This window comes from Stenella coeruleoalba, assembly GCF_951394435.1.
Source record: "Stenella coeruleoalba genome assembly, chromosome: 3".
NCBI lineage: Eukaryota > Metazoa > Chordata > Mammalia > Artiodactyla > Delphinidae > Stenella > Stenella coeruleoalba.
In genome coordinates this window covers 120,310,038-120,334,035 of record NC_137148.1, presented here as the reverse complement: position 1 = coordinate 120,334,035, position 23,998 = coordinate 120,310,038, and the positions used below count along the sequence as shown (strand labels likewise).

General features: G+C 41.2%; 1 protein-coding gene across 3 annotated transcripts in view; it reads right to left on the bottom strand.

Annotated features, from left to right (window-relative positions):
* The window catches only part of KCTD16 (potassium channel tetramerization domain containing 16), a 278,306-nt gene extending 264,795 nt beyond the window's left edge, over positions 1-13,511 (bottom strand). For all 3 annotated transcript variants that reach the window (XR_013827667.1, XR_013827668.1, XM_079917442.1), the window contains exons 1-2: positions 12,388-13,511; positions 10,870-12,009 (exon numbers count right to left, since the gene is read on the bottom strand). Coding sequence is in view for 1 of the 3 variants with exons in the window: in XM_079917442.1 (XP_079773568.1) it covers positions 10,870-11,701 (832 nt within the window). In the remaining 2 variants the exon portion in view is untranslated. The remainder of the gene's footprint in view (positions 1-10,869; positions 12,010-12,387) is intronic.
* Between the last annotated feature and the right edge of the window lie 10,487 nt (positions 13,512-23,998).

Genomic DNA, 23,998 nt, shown 5'->3' with positions numbered 1-23,998 from the left:
CTACCTCAAGAAACAAGAAAAATCTCAAATAACAATCTAACTTTACACTTAAAGGAACTAGAGAAAGGAGAACAAACAAAACCCAAAGTCAGCAGATGGAAAGAAATCATAAAGATCAGAGCAGAAAAAAATGAAATAGAAACAAAGAAAACAGTAGCAAAGATCAATAAAACTAAAAGCCGGTTCTTTGAGATGATAAATGAAATTGCTAAACCATTAACCAGACTCATCAAGAAAAAGAGGGAGAGGACTCAAATCAATAAAATTAGAAATGAAAAAGAAGTTACAACAGACACCGCAGAAATACAAAGCATCATAAGAGACTACTACAAGCAACTCTATGCCAATAAAATGGACAACCTGGAAAAATGGACAAATTCTTAGAAAGGTATAACCTTCCATGACTGAACCAGGAAGAAATAGAAAATATGAACAGACCAATCACAAGTAATGAAATTGAAACTGTGATTAAAAATCTTCCAACCAACAGAAGTCCAGGACCAGATGGCTTCACAGGTGAATTTTATCAAACATTTAGAGAAGAGTTAACACCCATCCTTTTCTAACTCTTCCAAAAAATTGCAGAAGAAGGAACACTCCCAAACTCATTCTATGAGGCCACCATCACCCTGATACAAAAACCAGAAAGAGATACTACAAAAAAAGAAAATTACAGACCAATAGCACTGATGAATATAGATGCAAAAATCCTCAACAAAATACTAGCAAACAGAATCCAACAATACATTAAAAGGATTATACACCATGATAAAGTGGAATTTATCCCAAGGATGCAAGGATTCTTCAATATATGCAAATCAATCAATGTGATACACCATATTAACAAACTGAAGAAGAAAAACCATATGATCATATCAATAGATGCAGAAAAAGCTTTTGAAAAAATTCAACACCCATTTATGATAAAAACTCTCTAGAAAGTGACCAGAGAGGGAACCTACCTCAACATAATAAAGGCCATACATGACAAACCCACGGCAAACATCATTCTCAATGGTGAAAAACTGAAACCATTTCCTCTAAGATCAGGAACAAGACAAGGATATCCACTCTCGCCACTATCATTCAACATAGTTTTGGAAGTCCTAGCCACGGCAAAGAGAGAAGAAAAAGAAATAAAAGGAAAACAAATTGGAAAAGAAGAAGTAAAACTGTCATTGTTTTCAGATGACATGATACTATACATACAGAATCCTAAAGATGCTACCAGAAAACTACTAGAGCTAATCAATGAATTTGGTAAAGTTGCAGGGTACAAAATTAATGCACAGAAGTCTTTTGCATTCCTATACACTAACAAAGAAAGATCTGAAAGAGAAATTAAGGAAACACTCCCATTTACCATTGCAACAAAAAGAATAAAATACCTAGGAATAAACCTGCATAAGAAGGTAAAATACTTGCACTCAGAAAACTATAAGACGCTGATAAAAGAAATCAAAGATGATGCAAACAGATGGAGAGATACACCATTTTCTTGGATTGGAAGAATCAATATTATGAAAATGACTATACTACCCAAAGCAATCTACAGATTCAATGCAATCCCTATCAAATTACCAATGGCATTTTTTACAGAACTAGAACAAAAAAATCTTAAAATTTGTATGGAGACACAAAAGACCCAAACAGCCAAAGCAGTCTTGAGGGAAAAAATCCGAGCTGGAGGAATCAGGCTCCCTGACTTCAAACTATACTACAAAGCTACAGTAATCAAGACAATATGGTAGTGGCACAAAAACAGAAATATAGATCAATGGAACAGGATAGAAAGCCCACAGATAAACCCACACCCCTATGGTCAACTAATCTATGACAAAGGAGGCAAGGATATACAATGGAGAAAAGACAGTCTCTTCATTTAGTGGTGCTGGGAAAACTGGACAGCTACATGTAAAAGAATGAAATTAAAACACTCCCTATCACTATACAAAAGAATAAACTCCAGATGCATTAGAGACCTAAATGTAAGACCAGACATTGTAAAACTCTTAGAGGAAAATGGAGGAAGAACACTCTTTGACATAAATCACAGCAAGATCTTTTTTGATCCACCTCCTAGAGTAATGGAAATAAAAACAAGAATAAACAAATGGGACCTAATGAAACTTAAAAGCTTTGTAAAGCAAAGGAAGCTACAAACAAGATGAAAAGACACCCCTCAGAATGGGAGAAAATATTTGCAACTGAATCAACGGACAAACGATTAATTTCCAAAATATATACACAGCTCATGCAGCTCAATATTAAAAAAACAAAGAACCCAATACAAAAATGGGCAGAAGACTTAAATAAACATTTCTCCAAAGAAGACATACAGATGGCCAAGAAGCACATGAAAAGCTACTGAACATCACTAATTATTAGAGAAATGCAAATCAAAACTACAATGAGGTATCACCTCACGCCAGTTAGAATAGGCATCATCAGAAAATCTACAAACAACAAATGCTGGAGAGGGTGTGGAGAAAAGGGAACCCTCTTGCACTGTTGGTGGAAATGTAAATTGATACAGCCACTATGGAGATCACTATGGAGATTCCTTAAAAAACTAAAAATAGAATTACTATATGAGCCAGCAATCCCACTACTGGGCATATACCCAGAGAAAACCATAATTCAGAAAGACACATGCACCCCAATGTTCATTGCAGCACTATTTACAATAGCCAGGTCATGGAAGCAACCTAAATGCCCATTGACAGATGAATGGATAAAGAAGATGTGGCACATATACAGAATGGAATATTACTCAGCCATAAAAAGGAACGAAATTGTGTCATTTGTAGAGACGTGGATCTAGAGACTGTCATACAGAGTGAAGTAAGTCAGAAAGAGAAAAACAAATATCATATATTAATGCATATATGTGGAACCTAGAAAAATGGTACAGATGAACCGGTTTGCAGGGCAGAAATTGAGACACAGATGTAGAGAACAAATGTATGGACACCAAGAGGGGAAAGTGGCTGGGAGTGGGGTGGGGGGGATAAATTGGGAGATTGGGATTGACATGTATACACTGATGTGCATAAAATGGATAACTAATAAGAACCTGCTGTATAAAAAAATACATAAAATAAAATTCAAAAATTCTAAAAATAAAAATTAAAGTGCTTAGCCAAGCACCTGAAGAACTCAGTGGAAGTTAGGAAATGCCATCATTATTACCAATCACACCAGAGCAATCACACCATCATTGCTCTCTAGTTCTGTTAAGAGATAATGTAATGGTATATGCAAGACAGTGGTGCCTATGACCATAACAAAAGTCTGCAGTGGGCATTTAGTTTCCTTCTTTGAGAAATACTTATGGAGTGCCTACATTTTTGCCAGGTTCTGTGCCAGGTATATCATGATGAAAGTGACCGACACAGTTCCTACCTTCACGGAGCTTGCAGTCTAATGTTACAGAAACAGTTAAATAAGAAAGTATAATACAGTATTATTTGTGCCACAGTAATGGAAAGTAGGATCCTATGGAGCAAAGATAAGAGGTGCCTAATCTAGATATGGTGGGCTAGAAAGGCTTCCCATAAAAGGAACCTCTAGATTGGGACCTGAAGTATGTAATCAAAGCAGGTGAAGGCACAGTTCCAGGCAGAGGGAACATTATGTACAAAACTGAAGAAGCAAGTGTATAACAGCATTGAAGAGCTAAAAGAAATGGGGTAGAGCTGAAGTTAAAAATGTAACGGGTGGGAGGGCAACACAAGAGGCTAAGGACAGAAGCAGAGGTCATTCCACCAAGAGCTGTGATTCATGTTAAGGAGTGACATGGTCAGGCTCACATTTTAGAAATCTCACCATTTTTGCAGCAGGAAGAAGAGACCCAAAGGGGACAACACCAGATGTGGGTGGGAAGGACAGTTTCAGTTTCTTTGCAATAATCTAGAAAAGCAATGCCAGTGGGCTTGGTAGCATCAGTGGAGACGAGAAGAAATGGACGGATTAGAGACGGATGAAGGAAAAGAAACAATAGGACTTGGAGACTGGAGAAATGGTTAGGGAGAAAGAAGAGCCACTCAGGTTTTATTCTTCCCTGGGGAACTGGGCAACTGATGAATCCATTTACTGAGATAAGGAAAGCTAGGAGAGAAGAGGTTTGAGAATGTGCACGATGAGTTCAGTGGAGATTCCGCACGGTTGAAAGAATCCCAGAATACAAAATTAGAATAGCCAGGAGGCAAACTTTCCCACTCAGAATGATTCCTCCTCCCAGTCAGCAGGAGCCAGTGCACATCTTGGTGGGTTCACTGCACCCCTGATGGTAGCCCGGCCTAATGACAAGAACAGCAGTGGAATGCTAGATAGTTCTTGGATGACTAGAAGGAAAAACTGGAGCCTCTTTTACTGCCTGCTGTATCGTCAGAATCAACTTGAACAATGGAGAGAACAGATCCCAATTGCTATTTGTCCATATGATGATCATGAAAAAACTAACAGGGCTTCCTTGGTGGCGCAGTGGTTAAGAATCTGCCTGCCAGTGCAGGGGACACGGGTTCAAGTTCTGATCTGGGAAGATCCCACATGCCGCGGAACAACTAAGCCCGTGTGCCACAGCTACTGAGCCCACGCACCACAACTACTGAAGCCTGTGCACCTAGAGCCCCTGCTCCACAACAAGAGAAGCCACCGCAATGAGAAGCCTGCGCACTGCAACGAAGAGTAGCCCCCAGTCGCCGCAACTAGAGAAAGCCCACACGCGGCAACAAAGACCCCAACACAGCCAAAAATAAATAAATAAAACAAATAAAAAAATTTTTAATGGAAAATTTTATTAAAAAAAAAGAAAAACGAACAAGAAGGAGAGGTCCCTCCCTTGCCTCCAAAGCAGATAGCATTTCAATCTGTCAAAGCAAATTAAAAATGGACCTGCCAACGCTTGTGAAGTTTTCTTGCAAGAAATTCTGAACCTGAATCTGATCAAGCCTTAGAATCTGGTGTTTAGCTCTAACAAATTTACAGAAAATACAGGGGTAAGAAAAAAATGTGTCAATAAAATCACAGAGATCACAGAGATGGATGAGCGAAACCCAGAGCGCCAGACATTCACCATGACAAATAACTTGGTTTCTTCAAACAAACAGATTGAAAAAGAAAAGAAAGAAAGAGGGAGAGAGAGAAAAAGGAAGCAAGGGAAAAGGAGGGAGGCAGGGAGAAATTAAAAGAGATTTAAGATTTTTGCCACTTTGTCATATATGCCATATGCAATATTTTTTTTATTTATTTATTTTTTTTTTTGCGGTATGCGGGCCTCTCACTGTTGTGGCCTCTCCCACTGCGGAGCACAGGCTCCGGACGCACAGCCTCAGCGGCCATGGCCCACGGGCCCAGCCACTCTGCGGCATGTGGGATCTTCCCGGACCGGGGCACAAACCCGTGTCCCCCGCATCGGCAGGCGGACTCTCAACCACTGCGCCACCAGGGAAGCCCTATTTTTTTAATTTTGAAAGAGAAAATAAATAGCAATAAAAGATAATGGATGGACCTCATTTGACTCGATTCAAACAAGAGTTTGACAACTTTAAAAATAATATTGTGAGAAAATCAAAGAAGTTTGAACACCAACTAGATATTAGAAGATATTAAAGAATTATTAATTTTGTATGTGATAATGGTATTGTTACGTATCTTAAAATTCATTTTATTTTAGAAACATATAGTATAGTGTTTATGGATGAATGAAATGACTGATTTCTATAATTTGTTTCAAAAGAATCCAGTGTAGACAGAGGAGAAAGTAGGTAGGAATATATATGCACCAAGATGAGTCTTGTAATGATCTCTGTAATTTTGGGAGCTGGGTTTCTCTACATTTGGATGTGTTTGAAAATTTCCATACTAACATGTTTTAGCTGACTTGCCAAGAAACGCAGTATTTGAGGAAAGCTAGAGCAAAGACCAAAGAAAAAGAGCAATAGTCAGCTATGATGCAGAGACTGAGCATCACCTCTACATTTCTGAAGAACTGCTTTCTGTGCATCCGACTGGCACTCTCTTCTATGCCCAGTCACTCCTCTCCATGGTTTGTGTTTGGAGGTGTTCCAAATGGAGCTCTGTGGCACATTCTCAGCTATTTCTATCTCTAATTCCTTTGGTAAGATCTAAACCTCCTTAGACTATCAAAATCATTTGGTCTTCTCTTTCCAATCGTATACATACGTTTTTAATATATTGAGGTACTTGGGGGCAATCACAGACATCTCCCCCTTTCTGCCTACATATTGACACTTCTCTTGCTGCCGAATTCATTCAGGATGCCAGAGACCTAGGAAGAAATGATTCAAATCATCTCCTACAAGGAACTGGGCTCAGGTAATATACCTTGTTTGGCATGAAAGTGAAAACAGCATAATAGGATATGTTACTAACACGCTTATATCCCTGTTACGTTGAGCCCAACGGTCGGAGAACAGCATCTTAAAGAGGTAAGAAAAAATGATACCCACTACCCCTTTCTTCTATCATCATCATCACCATCCAATATCTGCCCAAGCAGGGTCTAAACCAACTTCATGATGAAGTCTTATACTTAGATTATGCTATATATTTAAATTATAAATTAACAAGGCTCAAGTCTTAAGAACACTCCCTTTGGGATACAAAGTCACTGGATCCACAGTTATTAAAAGGTTTCTTATGTATAAAATCCTCTGAAAAAAGTAACACCATGCCTTGAAAATATTCTAAATAAAATGACAGAACAGAATTTTTACTGACGTCGTGATTATGGCATAGAGAGAGAACTTGAAAGCAGGAATGACTAAAGGAAGAGGAACAGAGAACATCTTAGATGGAAAAGACAGAAAAACATCACAGAAAGAGGAGAGGCAGGTGTGGTAAAGACCAGACCCTCCCAGTTTGGACTTCATTGTTCCCGTGGCTTCATTTTGAATGTGCCAACATCATATTTCCATGGACAGTAAAAATTGAAGCTATCATTGGTAACTTTTGAGGAAACAGGAAAAAAAGAGCTAGAATCATTTCAAGATAGATGCTTTTCCACCTGTTTTCCTTTAAAAACACACCCTCTTATGGAAGCTTTTAAAATCAACTGGGTAAGTTATTCCCAATGGCCAGAACCACCATTTCTTCCCAATACAAGGTCATGCAGCTGAATTCTAAGTGAGAAGTCATTTCCTGATCTACTTTTCTCCAACACTCCATCTCAATCAACCACCCTGAAGATATATACTGCGTATAAAAGGAAATTAGAAACTTTTGTGGAAACAACCCTTTACATTTAAGAAAACCAGGTAAAGAGAAAAAAGGTTAAAATGCACCTACAAGCAGGAATCTGTTGAAAAGGCAATGAATTGGTACCTCCATAATTCACAGAACTCATAGTTTATGTTTTTGGATCTTACGAATTAAACTCCCTATTTGTGGTCATGTTATCACAGTTCTACTAAAGGCAAATGCCTTTGAATCTGAATGGTTTCAGGCATTTGTCTGAAGTAACTCACTCATGAGTAGGATTAAGGAAATGTACTTAATTTTCTCCAACCAAGAGCAAGCTTCCCTAGGGCACTGGAAGAGGGCTAATAAGAGGTTCATTTATTTCCACGCACCTGTGATTTTGTTCCTAAGCAGTGTGAATGGCTATTGAGTTCAATATCAGGACTTCTCGTTGCCAAATTACTTAGCTCTCATTTCATCTAGAGGTGAATCAAGAAGGCATCCTCTGATGTTTATGATATTGCCTTCCACATAACACTTGGAGAGAAAACAGAGGGAATTATTTACCTAGTTGGGTGAGAAAGGTGGAAAAGTACCTTCTCGTTTTTTTTAATTAAAATACTTTGTGAGGCAATCCTAGGACAGACATTTCTTTACTTCCTATATCACTCACATTTTTTCAGTTGCTGATAAGTGAATCATAATCCACAGTATCTCACATATTTTGGTGAGTAAGCAACGTAGACAAACGCCTTTCTTGCTGCCCTTTTGAACACACACAAACATGGGTTGACTTTAACTGTTAATAGTTCTGCAACAACGAAACACTCAGTCAGAACTGCCTGATGTTGACCATCAATTCTAGATCCACATGAAGACTGAATGAGGCAAGAATCTAACCTGTTAATAATTGACAGATTTCCCAATGTCCCCTTGGAAAATCTGGAAGAAAATGAGGCAAACAGAGGAAGAAGGGGTCTTTCCCCATGACTGTCAACCACCATATGCAATGTATTAATTTCTTGCTGTTCATTTTTTACTGTGATCTGGATCCTGACAAAGTGACTCTGCATTATCCCTTGGTTATTAGAAGAGTCTAATTGCTTGGAGTTAATTACTTGGACCTAAGAAGTTTGTCACTACATATCTATATCTTTATCTACAGATATTTTTATAACATAGGAGGAAGTCGAGTCCCCCGGCAAAGAGCATCTTTTCTGTTAGTTGGTTGGTTGGTTGGTTTCTTTGAGGTTGGGGGAGGTGCTCACCAGGGACACACACTGCCCCTTCGGACCTGGCTGGCAGGTGGTGGCTTCTGGGCTCCACACCCCCTGCAAAGCGAGCGGTGGCTTGGTGCTCACAGTTGGTTGATTGGCAGGGCTCGGAGCGTCTTTGCGTACAAGCAACTCCCTGCTTTAGAGCACCTCCTGTAGTTTTGTCCCATTAACCTGAGCACAGCAGGTTGACGAATTTGGTTATAGAGGCACAGTTGGCAGCTTCTAATTAAATAATTATGCCTAAGCAGCTGCACGGAAGCTGTCATGCACCTTAGAAAGACAGTAGCCAGTTTTATGGATCCTAAGACAGAGGAAGAGTTAACACTTAGCTCTGGTTGTTACGTACAAAGGGCAAGTATATCGTATGCAGTACATGTGCTGTGCAATATGAAGTTGCTGTACGTTTGTGCTAGCCTGTCCGTGGAGTGACAGAGAGCAAACCTTGGCAACCTCTCAGCAACCCAAAAAAGAAAGAAGCGATTATATGATCAAAGAACAGAGTCTGTTGAGAGCAATCTAAAAAGGACATAGTGTTATATGGACGAGTCTTTGATGAACACAGAAATGTCACTGAGCTAGTAGGCAAATACGCTCAGGTTCTGGGTATCATTTACATGAGCAAGTGATTAGAATCAAGTGTAGTCTTTTTGAGGGGCTATGGTTGGTAGGTTTTCTTTTATTTGACTGAAGCTTCTTAAGAGGCTGTTTTCAAATATTAGAAATTGGAGAACAAGGTAAATATCACATACCTAGATTTAAACTCTACGATGCATGTTTTCCCCAAAAAGTTAGAAGATATTTATTCTACAGAATCACAGATAATGTCACCCTCCTTTGTAGAAAGCTAAAAAGCTAAAGCCTTATCTCTATACTAGTGGAAAATTCACCAGAAGGAAGAAAGCAGAATCTGGCAACTAAGTTCCAACATAGAGGAAGGTACAGATTACAGCTAAAGGCCATAGGTAGGGATACTGGACCAAATAATGCTTGTTCCAACACATGAGAACGCTACTGAACTGCTGGCTGATTTCATTTTTCTACACAGGCTCTTCTTTCTACACAATCCATTTGTCTTCACTTCCAAAAACCAAACGTGTGATAACCCAGTAGAGAGCAACTCGGCTTCCCACAGGCCTTGTCACCAAGGTTCCCAGCACCATCTCCAAATGAATAAACACAACTGTAGGCAAAAACCAGTCCAGGAAATTCAGTCGTATCTTTATGTGTAAAGACATTAAGATATTTTAATCCTCAAAATTTATGGATTTGCCTTAAAATAAGAACAGAGAAAAACTGGAAACATATTTCTTACGGCATTCACTCCACCCAACTCCCAGACCTGTTGAAAATCAGCAGTTCATCAAGCACTACACTTTACAGATTGATTGATTGTTCTTTCAGAGATCAATGGCTTATCTTTAGAATAATGCCATTTCTTAAAATAAGGCATTCTGTACAGTCATTTAAACAAATGGACTGACCTCTAACAAACTCTTACTTTAAAGGCACAATTTAAAGGTACAATTGTTTCCTTTCTTTTTTCCCTTCTGCTTTCCTTTTATGTCAGTGACTCTATCACCTCAGCTATCTGAAGACGACTGCATGTGACTGACAATTCTCAAGGATTCATTCCTTTTAGATGATGCCTAAATGAAGCTCGACTTAATTACGTCTGCACTGCAACTCACATCTCAGTACAAACTGCTAAGGAATCAAATCACAAAACTGTAAAGCCTAGAAAAGCAAATTTCAGACTTGGGGTCGGGGGGGAAGGGGGTCTTTCGTCAGTCTATGCTGCCATCTAGCCAAGATCATGTCGTTCAGTGCAACATCCATTTGTGTTTTCAACGCCCCCATGAAAGCCAGTCTTCAGCAACCAGCTTCAGAGACCCCAAAGTTAGATAAAAGAATAGAGAGCAGCACTTCAGCCACTCTGAGTCTATCAACCTCCTGTGGGCCAACAGCTAAGTTCTAATGTTCTTATGTTCACAATTCAGTATCTGACAGAGCCATACATGCCTGTTTTCATTCCACATATTACCTATACCAATATCATTTGCATCTTGTGATTTTTGAGGCCTTTAAATGTTCTGTGATTCTTTAAATATTTTTAAATATTTATATAAATATTTAAATAAATATTTATATAAATATTATAAAATAAATATTTTATAAATATTTATTTAAATAGTCTGTGACTGGAAAAACAAACGTTGTCTTAGGTAAGACATGAAAGCTGACTATAACCTCTAATCTTCTAGCTGTACCTCAAGGGTTAAAAAAAAGAACCAAAACAGTATTCCTTAGACATAGACTGAACATGCAGACATATATTTCTGTTAAGAGGATCCATACACATGAAAAAACAAAAAGAACCCGTGGTACTTACGATAGAAGACGTACTCAGTGTAACTTGACCAGACCTTGTCATCTGTGTATTGGTTGACGAAAGATGCTGTCACTGAGGAGTTACAGGCCACCATGTGGAATCCACATTCTGACAACATATCAAAAGCCCTTTCCAGATGCCTGAATTTGAGATAAAATCTGGAGGTGTATCTTTCTGGGGCTCTGTCAGGGTCTCTGCTCTCATTCAAAGTTTCTCCAAAGACCTCCTTTGCCAAGGAAATCCTTCCACAAACCAAAATCCGGGGAACTCTCCGAAACTTGGCATCCGCCTGCCCCTCTCTGCCCATGGTGCAGGAGCCCCTGTATCCCACAGTAATAAAACCCCACTTGCGGTCAGCAGGGAGTAGCGAGGAAGGGGGGCATATTCTCGTGTCACTTCCTTGGGAGGCATCTTCAAAGTCACTATGGCAGAATTCATCTGGGCTTTGCTTGATTTCATCAGGGGTCAGGAGTTTGACCAAGTCTGGGAGCTGGAAGTACTCAGCTTCCCTTTTCAGTCTTCCCCTTTCTGGAAAGTGATCAGGCAGGACCACCTGCCTGTCCCTGAGATAGTCCAGAATATAACGGAACAGGAATCCATCTCTGTCAATGAAAAACCTTCCCTTGGAGTCCTTGGCTAGATCGTTAGCTGTGTCTCTCTTTGGGGAAAACATTTTCCACAGGAGGGAATGAGGGATGCTTATTAATGTGGAATGGCGAGTGAAATAAACTTGACCCCCAACATTCAGCTCCACAACCTCAGGGAAGGAGTTGGGAACCGCAGCCCCTTGTTCTCGAGGATAATAACGACTACAGTTTCCACTCAGAGCCATTGTCCCTTTCTTCTTCTTCTATTTTGACGTGAAGGTGCAGTTCAATGGAGTCAGAGCCTGATCTTTTGCAAACTTGTAAGGGAGGGAGAGGACGCTAACTTGTTAAGAAAACGGCCTTCTCTTACCTAGTTTTTTCCCCAAGAAAGCAAAATTTCAAAGACTCCACAGGTGAAGTGATGCTGCAAAAGTAGTTTAAACCCTGGCAGGTGGTAAGCTATTACTTCATGGAATATAATTAACTCATCTGCATCCAATCTTCCCCCAAGCTCAGTAGGCAAGGCAGGCCAGGTCTCCAGTTACTGAGAGGTCTGTGTGAAGGAAAAGAGAGAAAATTATTTCCTCAATCCCAGCATGAGTCAGAAAAAAAGAGACCACTGGAGAGAGAAGAGGGAAGGAGAGAAGCAGGAAGGGAGGAAGGAAGGGAGGGAGGGAGGGAGGGAGAGATTATTTTACATAAGCAGCCCTGGAACTACTGATTTCACCCATTCTTCAACTAAATCGTAGCTTCTCTCAAGCTATTTTTTGTCTACATATTTATCCATATTCCTCTGTCTCCAGCATTTAGTATTAAAAACATTTCTATTTGATTTCTGCATTAAAAAGGAATATGCAATTTTCAACTTCTAAAAGGGAATTTTTTTTTTTTTTCTGGCTGGACAGGAAAAGTAATAAGCCTCGGAACTTACCTTAGTGAGTGCTGGAAACAGCTCTTGCGCAGAAATACCCATTTGCAAAGCAGTCGGAATCCACAACCACACAGAGTCTGGAGCTTGTCAAATCCCAAAGAGGTAAAGGACAGAGGTATCAATGAAGGGTGCCAGAGAGATGTGCTCTTAGAAAATAATCATATATATATATGTGTGTGTATATATATATATTTAAAGATTTATATAAATGTACATTTGTGTATATATATGTATATATTCACTTCCAATCTCAAGTTAAAACAAGTCACAAAAAAGTTAAACCGTGACGAGAGGCTGTATTGAAGAAGCAAAGCAGAGAAAAATATTCATCCAAAGCTTCTCCAGGAAAAAAAAAAAAATCAAACCTTTGGAAAGAATCCTTAAAACAGAAGAGAGTTGCAAGAGGTACTGGGACCTAGAAGCTTTTCAGAAAGCCCAGAAGAAGAAAGAAAGACAGATGTGCCCTGCTGGGGTCCCAGGTAGCCACCCCACCTGCCGGCAAGGGCAAGCGGGCTCCCATGTTCCCAGCCAAGTGGGAGCCGGTGGCCGCCGCAGCGCCGAAATGACGACGGGGGGCTCGGGCTCGGGCTTCTCAGGCGGCGGAGCTGGGTGGTTCCACAGTTCCTAGTGCAGTTCGGATGCTGTTGTTTCAGCAGTGCAGGCAAGAAACCATCCAGGGAAATGACTATTACATCATCTTAAAGGAATATGGCTTGGAGAAAGCGGAGGCAGCTCCGAGTCACGTCCGCCTCGCTGACAGGTCGCCAGGACTGCACGAGGACGCCGCGCTCCGGCCGTGAGCACGCGACTCCTGGGCGCTCTGGGCGCGGGGCGGGGACGCAGCGCTGCGCAGCCACTCCCCCCCTCCCCGTCCTGTCCGGAAGTCTGGAGTTTACAAGGGCCTTTGCTTTGCCCTTTCCTCCTGTCTTCAGACTTCCACCGCCACCACCATCCCCCAGAAACAAGCCCCCAACCCAGTGGTGAGACGAACACAGAGATTTTTCATTAAAAAAATCAACAAACATGCCCGTCGCACGTGCACTGAATTTCTGCGGAAGGGCAAATTGCCCCTCTAAAGCTTGTTTTTATAAAAATTTAAAAAAAAGGAAGGAAGGAAGGAAAGCACACCCAACGACCCCCAATATTCAAGCTACAAAGTAGTTCTTTTTTCCAACCAAAGAGGATGAAACCATGTTCTCTCAGATGCCTTCACCTGTTTTTTCCCTTCTCCATCCCTCTGCCACCCCACCACAGGAAATAAATAAATAAATAATAAATACATACATGCCTAGGTACAGTCTCTCTGGAATTAATGATACTCCTTCAAAAGAATCCACGAAGCACTGGTACCCTCAGAAAACCCAGGGTTTATATCAGTAAGTCATGAGCTTAGCTTCCATGTAAATTGTGACCTGCAACCTTTTTTCTGGGGCTGTTTCCATACAGAGCATCTCTTTGGATGTGCCCCCGCCCCCTCCCATCTCATCCCAAGAGGACTCTGGTGGAAGATTCGCCTGCAAAGAGACATTTTACTCCTGTCCCACAGGGTTCCCTTAAGTGCATCATTAGAGTTTCAGGAAGGCATTTCCAGGGCAACCTAATCCACTAACAAAGTGCTTCCAGTTGATCCTGCCAGTCAATAATGGCCCAGCCAACAGCTTACAGTAAGTCAGCCATTTCCCCTTTCAAACACCAACGTCTTAGGACTCACATTCCTAATGAGAATATAGTACTTCATCTATGAATAATATATGTGAGGCACACTCTATTCCAAACAATTGCTATTTTTAAAAAATGAAAGCCAAAACTGGAGAGGAAAGTATGAATTAGATAGATTTTATGGGACACCCGTGTTTATGGCCAACTCTTGCCCCAAGAATTAGCTTGAAGATAGACTCAGCGGTAGCATAAAATAATTTCTAATTTAACACTTTTCTTTCACTAAGAACCGGATTACTGAACATATTCAGAGTGTTAGCTAACACTCCAACGCCTGATTATATTTGACTTTGTTTCTTTAACGAATGTATTAACCTGTTCTGCCCTCAATCATTGGGATTTTAATACTGGACCAATCAAGGATGTGTCTGTTATTTGATGCACTCATATCGCCATCTAGTGTTTTCAAACTATCAGTGCAATCTGTATCTGGCAACTTACCTGAACCAAAAGTTAGATTTTTTTTTTCCTTTATTTTAAGGTTTTTATAGTGGTTTGAGTATTTCCAGAAATGTTCTGTTCACCAAGATGACAAAGTAAACATTTAGTTGCCATCTGGTTAAGGGAAAAAAGTAAGTCTGAATCTATACCTATTAAGTACTGGTTTTGGTTGTAGTTAAGAGCAAATTATTTTGTCTAAGAGAGTAGGCCAGTACGCCATGACAATAGCTTTGGAGATTAGATATTAAAATATTTGGGGGGCAGTCTGACAGGAAGTGAAGAATGGGAGGAAGAAAAATCATAGTCTTTTAAAGATAAAAGGAACTTGTGAAATGGAATTACCATCTTGTCTTAAAGATACGGAAACTGAGTACCAGAGAGGGAAAGCACTTCCACAGGGTCACACAGCTGTGGAGTAGCAGGGTAGGGGTTAGACCACTGCGTATTCAGAATGATCAATGTGCTGTTTTTAACCTTATGGATTCTAGAATAGGGATGGAGAAGTGGCAAGCAAAGAAAACAAGAAGAATTTCAAGATTATTACACATTTGAAAACAAAAGAACAAGTCATTTAAAAGAGCTTTTAGCATTAAGTTGAGTTGAAAGGCTAAAATATTTTTACCATTTAAAAGTAGAGTAATCTGAATTTCAAAAATGAGGAGCTCTGTTTATTTGTCTGGGTTCCATACGGTAGGCAACTTTTTTTTTTTTTTTTTTTTTGCGGTACGCGGGCCTCTCCCGCTGCGGGGCACAGGCCCCGGACGCGCAGGCTCAGCCGCCATGGCTCACGGGCCCAGCCGCTCCGCGGCATGCGGGATCTTCCCGGACCGGGGCTCGAATCCGTGTCCCCTGCATCGGCAGGCGGACTCTCAACCACTGCGCCACCAGGGAAGCCCAGGGTAGGCTATTTTTGAGACAAGTAGTTTTTAATGTTTTTGGAGAATGGACTGCTTGGAGAATCTTAGGAAATCTAGGAAATGAATACACGCGCATAAAAGTTCACATTCAGTGTCGGGGCAGAGCTTCTCGGAAAGGTCTGAGTAAAGAGAGGAACCAGGGAGATCACGTGGCCAGGGACTCACATTCCCAGCAATCCTCAAATTTTGACTATGCGGAGCACAGGCTCCGGACGCGCAGGCTCAGCCGCCATGGCTCACAGGCCCAGCCGCTCCGCGGCATATGGGATCCTCCCGGACCGGGGCACGAACCCGTGTCCCCTGCATCGGCAGGCGGACTCTCAACCACTGCGCCACCAGGGAAGCCCTGAACCTCCTTTTTGAAATGAGATTACACACAGAGAGACACATTCTGAGCACTGAAAAAAATAAAACATAAAACATTCACCACACGACCTTAACCTTGTGACCACACCACCTGAAATGCACTCTGAATTCGTATTTCTTAATATATTTTAATGAACACTGTAACTATCCCAGGCTTTACACACTTGTATTGCTGTATGTTGTTTTGTGCTAAAAAAAAGTTCATTTATTATAATAAACTGTTAAAAATAAACAACTGTTTTGCCAGCCCTCTTTAGGCATATTTACTTTTTTAATCTACCTGGACCCTCAAGAAATTGAGAGGTTCTGGACCTCTCATCTTTTGAGAGGTCAGGGGTTTGAGTCAACATTGGCCCTAAGCCTATGCATGTCAGGTTCTGTAGAGCACAGGTTAACATCTGATCCATACTCTTTCTTATTCCTTTAGTCTCTGGGATACAAAGGCTTGAGAAGTGGGCTTTGAGGAAACAAAGCAATATACCATATAGAGAGATTTAAATAGTGCTAGAGTAATCGAGTATGTCCCAGGGTGTCTCAGGAAGGCTGTCAGTAATCCCAGCTGTTTGGTGCCTGAACAAGAGGCAAGAAGCCAAGTCTAAGCAGTTAGTGTGTTCCTGTCCTTCGTGTCAGCAGATAACGCTGCTAGTGTGATTATTCTTTTCTGGCAGCTTTCCGCTGAAACACTGTGGGATGCCACACTCAGCCCGAAGGCTGAACATCCAGCAACAGATTTCTCTTAGGGGAAGAGCGAGGAAGAATGTTCCATCCTGTTCCTTGTAATATTCAAGCCCACAGCACATGAAGACACGCCATGGGTAATTTGTGGTATTGATAAAACGTGTCAGCTTCTGTTTCCTGTTCCCCACTTTCACACACCCGCAGAGCTGAATGTTGAAGAGCCTATTCTCAAAAGGACAATTTTAATTTTGGAATAATGGGATCACTTCCCATAGCCTCACCCCCTAACACATCCTTCAGTTTCCTCTCCCGTCAAGCACTGATAGCTTTTATGCTGACTGTCTTTGATATAAGGGAGGGAATTGATCTCATAAACTTACTCATACTAAGATGCAGTGCACTTATTGTGTTACATGCCCCCAAGGACTCCTGAATTAGCACCATCATCTTAATAGCTACCGTTTATGGAGGGCCAGCCACAGTCATTACCTCTCTCCCTGACTGGTGGTGTAACAGCAGACGGGAGACTCAATGTCTCTGAGCCAGGGTAAAATGGAGAAAATGAGAAGACCTGCCTCCCAGGTGTGCTGGGCTGATAAAATACTATGATCTGCATGTTGGACCCCTAGCACGTTCCCTAGCTCTAGCTGATGCTTAATAAATGACAGCAGTATCCGTGATAGTTGTAGAAGCAGCCATATTTGTTGTTAGACTCAAGCTGAGGCACAAAGAAGTGACAGAAGATGCCTGAAGATTGAAATTCACTTCTACTTCCAAAATCATTCATCTTCCCACTGTGAAGTTTTAGGTAAAGATCATTGCTTGGTATAAATGTATTTCTTAATAATGGGGGGAATTTCAGGCTTTGGTGAGGGGGATGGGTGGCAGAATGGGGAACTGAGAATAATCAATACCACGATGGTTAAAAATAGAAATTGCACTATCTTCTGCCAGACAGGGTTGTATTCCTGGTACCCTTTCATCCATTCCGCACAGATTTACTAAGTCCCTATGTTGTATGCAGCACAGTGCTAGGTACTTAAGATACAAAGCTGAATTCAGTACAATCTCTGAACTCAGACACTCACGAACACACTCACACTCAAAATCATAGCAATGGAAGACAAAGATTAAAAGGTTCTAGATCCTTGAGTACTGCCTCTTATTTGCAGAAAACGATGCCTGCTGCTGTATTCAGCTTTGGGTCCTACATAGTTCACATATGGCTTGGACAAACCACTTAACCTCAGGTGGCCTCTGCTTCCATATCTATAAAATGAAGCTGTCCCCCCTTATAGAGATATTGTGACTGATGGCAAAAGAAAGATAAAATACGGCTGCCAAATCTTCAGAGACATACTGGGAAGTAACAGAGGAAGATGGCAGCAAACAACAATCTCTCTTGTTAAAATAAAGCCTCACAAGAAAGAATTGGGATTAGACTTGTGTAATTTTAAAGTTGGAACAGGAGACCCTTCAATATCATCCACTGTACCCACAGCTCCACCCAAAAGTTTGAGGTAATAGCAAACATTCAGTCAAATCACTTCTCTCAGGACGTCTCCCTGAAAATAGTCTTGAACTTGACTACCAAAACATATATAATAGCTAAAGCTGTTTGTACCACCATGGAGACTCTGAAAGGAAAGTCTGCCGAATAAAGTTCTTCCAAGTGAACTCATTTTGAGATCTGAGGGTTTTTTTAATTTTATGCTGATCTGAAAAGCAAGTATGGACTGCTCTTCACATATGAAGGTGACATCTTTTCTTTTTCTTCAAAACAAGGAAGCTTTTCTGGAACAAATGGTCCAAGTTAGGAGTGCACCATTTGATCATGAAGTTGAGTGAAGCCAACTCCACATATGTGTTTTGAAACTGTGATCTCATCGGCATGAAACCTAACCAACAGAAATATACTCGTCCTTAAAATGGATTGGAGAATGGGTGTGTGTGGGGGGAGAATATAGCTGCCCAGCTATCAAACAATTGGTTCCAGCAAATACATAGACAGTATTTTAGGCATAACCAGAAAAAACAAAAGACGTCTACCCTGGCCGCCCGTACAGTCCTACTCCAAGAAACCTGCTTAACCGTGCTGTGTCATTCACAGTGTGATGCTCATTGTATATGTTGTGTTATGCATATTGGCACCATGCTTACTATGTTTGCTACACATTAGGCAACATATCTCTTGGTAAAAGAGTAGTGTAATTTGTAAGCCAGTAATTGTCAATCTTTTATCTTCTACCACGAAACCCATCTTTCAAACGACATCTTGGTCACCTTTCCAAAATATGCAACAGAGAGTAGCAATATCAAATCCACAAACGCTTAGGTGTTAAGTTCAAACACACTTATTTATTTAAAAAGCAATCAGTCAGAAATTGCAATAACATGTCAGGGGTCTCTAGAGTGCATTTTAATGTTTTTCTAAATAGTTTTATATACGCATACATGGAATTTATTGAACTCCCTGAAACAACTTGCGGGAAATGGAGTCTGAAAAGCCTAGTTATAATGAAACGGAACAGGCTTTAGAATCAGGCAGAGCAAGGTTTGAAAGAGGTACCTACCGGCTGTATGATCATGAGCTAATCACTTTACCTCTCTGAGGATATTCGCCTCTTGTATATAATAAAGGTAGAAGAATCCACTTTGTGGAATTGATGTAAAGATTAGAGATAATATTCTGCAAGTGCTTGGCACATAGCAACTGTTCAATAGGTGAAGGGCAATGTGATTATATTTATGCTTCGCTCCATCACCTCCTCTCCCTCTTCCTCCACTTTCTGCCTGCACGCGATGCGTCTGTGTGAATGAGTGGGTGGGAGGGTACCACATTACTTATTCATACTGGTGATGTGACTGATCCCTTTTCTAAAAGTCTGCTTCTCCCTGTAAGGAGTGGGATAGGATAAAGGAAAGGGATACTGGGAACTCTAAGCACAATTGTCCTAGGAGGTGGATAATTTGTTCATTTAGGGCTTCCCTGGTGGCGCAGTGGTTGAGAATCTGCCTGCTAATGCAGGGGACACGGGTTCGAGCCCTGGTCTGGGAGGATCCCACATGGCGCGGAGCAACTAGACCCGTGAGCCACAACCACTGAGCCTGCGCGTCTGGAGCCTGTGCTCCGCAACAAGAGAGGCCGCGACAGTGAGAGGCCTGCACACCGCAATGAAGAGTGGCCCCCGCTTGCCACAACTAGAGAAAGCCCTCGCACAGAAACGAAGACCCAACACAGCAAAAATAAATTAATTAATTAATAAACTCCTACCCCCAACATCTAAAACAACAACAACAACAACAGAACATAGTCACCTGCCTTAGAAAGTAGCTATACTTTTCAAAGAATGATGAATAGAGGAAAACTCATTCAGGACATCTCCCATCATTTTACGTTGATTCAGCAGTCACTTTGGTGTAGCCATTGTTTGTAGAAGGCATTTTTCACAACTAAATCCAAACATGTCATACTCGTATGTTGACATGAATCTTACCAATAGCATCTGCACACAGGGAAAGCAGGAAGAGAGAAGGGCAAAGACCAAATAACAAATGGAAACATTTATCTCAAGGAACAAAATGGAACTGTTTTATTAGAGGACTTGAGAAATCAAAGCTGGGAATTTCAGGCATGCTCTGAAATACCACTTTGATAGCCAGCACACTTTTTCCCTTGCCTTCCAGTTATCTACAAGAAATCCAGGGATCATTTTTCATTCATCTTCATAGCCCCCAGCAGCTAGCACAGGATCTGGCGTCTGGAAGGTACTCAATTAACGTTTGTTGAATTTAATTGCAGGAGCGAGAATGTTTTCTCAGAATGGCACAAAAAGTGGTATATTAAGAAACTGACAGGGTCGTGTCAGAATGAGCTGTTCGTTGGTAGTTGATTTCAGTTTAGCTCTCAAAACATTGAGTTCTCCATGCTGTCAACTAAAAAAAAAAATACACAGCCAAAAAGTTGAGAATTACGTTTTGTTTTCTGGACAAAACTGAGCACTTCAGCCTGGGAGGCAGCCTCTTAGATAGTTCTGAGGGACTGCTCTGAAGAGGTAAGGGGGGGAGCCAGGATACATTGGAGTTTTTGCAACAAAGACCAGGTAGTGGAACTTCAAAAGATTACTGTTAATTAAAGAACACCAGACATCTCAAGTTAATGAATTTAGCACTTTTCTTTTATGTATGGGAAGATGCAAAAATCTGGCTCCTTGAAATCATTCCTTTGATATGCACCTTAGCTATCTGGGGCCAGAATCCTGCTTTTCTCCATCCTGAATCCCTCCAGGTGCACAGCTGGGGGCCACATGGGGGCGGCTGCAGTGGCTTGATGGCTGCAACATCCTTTGTCTACTGATATGGCAGGCGACATTTTTCATTCACGATGCTCCTAGGGACTTTTGCATTTGGTCAGGACCCAGAGAAATCAACTAACTGCAAAAACGGCCGTTCTTAACTCACCCCTGCAAAGAGGTCATCCAAGGACCCAGTGCCCAGTCCAAATGGAGTGAAAAAAGGAAGACCATTTACACCCTTGGAAGAGGAAGACACCACAAAGTTTTTAGTTTCAAAATTGCACTGACACCAGTTTATTAAAATATTCATGTCTGTGTTTGTGGCCAAACAAACTAACACATAAAACACGCTGACTGCCAGACATATTCACCTACGTTATCTCTTTTAATTCCTACAACAATCCTGAACTTTTGGTATTGTGGGGAGAATAAAAGAGCTTCCAAGAGGTTAAATAATTAGCAAGAGGTCACACCAAGCTTGTCTGATGCCAAAGCCCCCTTTTAACGACACCAAATTACTTAGGCATAATTCCTTGTATTAAATATCCTCAGTCTGTGTCTAACATTTGGATTTGCTCACACAGAGCAGCATACGTTCCTAGCATAGATCACCACTGTATCCCCAATCCTAGTTCTGTGCCTGGCACAGAAAAAGCACTCTGTAAGGATTTGTCAGAAGTTTGTTAGAATGAACAAGTGAATGAATAAATCAACGTGTGAGGGACTTCCCTGGTGACGCAGTGGTTAAGAATCCGCCTGCCGGGCTTCCCTGGTGGCTCAGTGGTTGAAAGTCCGCCTGTCGATGCAGGGGAGACGGGTTCGTGCCCCGGTCCGGGAAGATCCCACATGCCGCCGAGCGGCTGGGCCCGTGAGCCATGGCCACTGAGCCTGCGCGTCCGGAGCCTGTGCTCCGCAACGGGAGAGGCCACAACAGTGAGAGGCCCGCGTACCGCAAAAAAAAAAAAAAAGAATCCGCCTGCCAATGCAGGGGACACGGGTTCGAGCCCTGGTCCAGGAAGATCCCACATGCTGCAGAGCAACTAAGCCCGTGTGCCACAACTACTGAGCCTGTGCTCTAGAGCCTGCGAGCCACAACTACTGAAGCCTGCATGTCTAGAGCCCGTGCTCCGCAACAAGAGAAGCCACCACAATGAGAAGCCCGTGCACCTCAACGAAGAGTAGCCCCCGCTCACCACAGCTAGAGAAAAGCCCGCGAGCAGCAGCAACGCTCGCAGACCCAACGCAGACTATATATATATATATATATATAAAAGAATAAATGAACAAACTATCAACTGGGACAAATGGTGTCCAGAAATTTTAGCTGGAAACAACAAGGTTCTGATCTCATGTGGTGTGTCTAATTGTCTTTACTCCTGAAATTTTGGTTCCAAATGGAAGACTGATTCCAACCATGAAAAAGGGTTCCAAAGAGGAAAAACTAAAAGTTTTTCATAACAGCATCAAAGAATTGGCCCTTCATGAATCCACAAGGCTGAGTACTATAGATTTATATGTTTATGTTCCAGAATTTAGAAGCTTTTAGAAATAAGACACTCCTTTGGAGATAAAGCTAAAAATCCCCAGTGTTTTTTTTAAGTGCTTAGATGGTGAAAAAAAAAACGTGATTTACTTAAAAAAAAAATCTTGACAAGGTACCAGGCAATTCTAATCCCATCATTTTATGCATCAGTCACTCTGCATCCTTTCCAAAAATATGTGTGGAGTGGCGTGTGGAGTTGGAAGTCCTGATAATGATTGACCTATACAGACACACACACTGGGCACAAGATTTAAGAAGCCAAAGCACACAGTTCAAATGTGAGTTGGGAGACATCACTCTTTTGCTGTAAAATGCAGATGTGCACAGCTGCTGCCAAGGAAATCGCATGTTACCTTTATGGAGAGTGAGCTGAGCCTCAAGTACATCTGCCAGTTATCCTAGGGTCTATCCAAATGACAGGCTGGTTTGCAATGTATGTATTGTATCCGAATGACAGGCTGGTGTGCGATGTATGGTTCCAATGACTGCCAGAGGATATTGGGCAATTGTTTGAAATACAGCCAGTGCTGTATATCTTCCTGATAAATCTGGTTCCCATTCATTAGGAAAAAGAATGCCTGTGAAAAATGGAGTGACACGAGAAAAGATTTATGGATCTGATAGAAACTGGATTCAATCTGATGTCTCTTGACCAACCCCTTGAATTGTTCATATATGTAAATGAGATTTTGAGAGTAGTTCATACAGCTATGTTGTTGAAGTACCATCATATTGAACACAGAGGCTAACGTTACCCCTAGATAGGATATTAAATAAAATCTTAAATTAAGATGGAAAATTAGAGAAAGGGCTAGGGATGGAAAAGGAGTTGGATTTCTAATTTGCACCAAAGACTGTAAGCAAATGCATTTCTCTTATTGCCATTTTGCCCAAGGACATTTGTGCCTATAAGTCTAAAGAAAGAAAGAGAAAGTAACTGTCCAATGAAAGCGACCGATGGGATGGAGTCCACTTTGAGAACATCCACTTTGGGCTTCACAATAATAACCCCCCATTCCCAAAAAAGTTCACCTGCAGAGGCACTGGCTAATCAGAGTCCAGATAGAGTCCTTCCCCAGAAACCCCATTAGTTAATGACAACTAAGTTTGTTGAAGTCCAACAAAAAAAAGCTTTTGAAATCCCACTTCTGCTTATCATCATTCATTTACTGAAATTTTTACACGTCTATTTGTACAAAGAACTATGTTAGACACTGTAGAGGATGCAACTATTAATCAGACAAGAGAGTTGCCCTCAATAAGCTGATAATACAGTAGGACAGAACAACTTATTCTGTGTTCAAATTGGAGATAGATAACTGATGCACAGAGAGTGACGGTTGCTCTTAAAAGAAATGGAGAAAGTTCTATGAGACAGGCACAGAGCTAACCAAAAGGAAGTCATTTTTTGAAACTCTGAGGAACATCATGTTAGCACAAAGTGCCCATTAATAAATTATTGATGGGCTAAAGAAAGTGCTACCTTGCATCCCTACACGTTTACTGGGCATGAAGTCGGAGGCACTCGTTTAGAATTCATTTAGAACTGCCCCAAACTGTGCTGATTCATTAGAGTCCTGATGCTCTCAGAAATATTTTTGTAAGCCCATGACAGCACTAGTCTGTACAGCTCATTTGTATTTGGTTCTCAG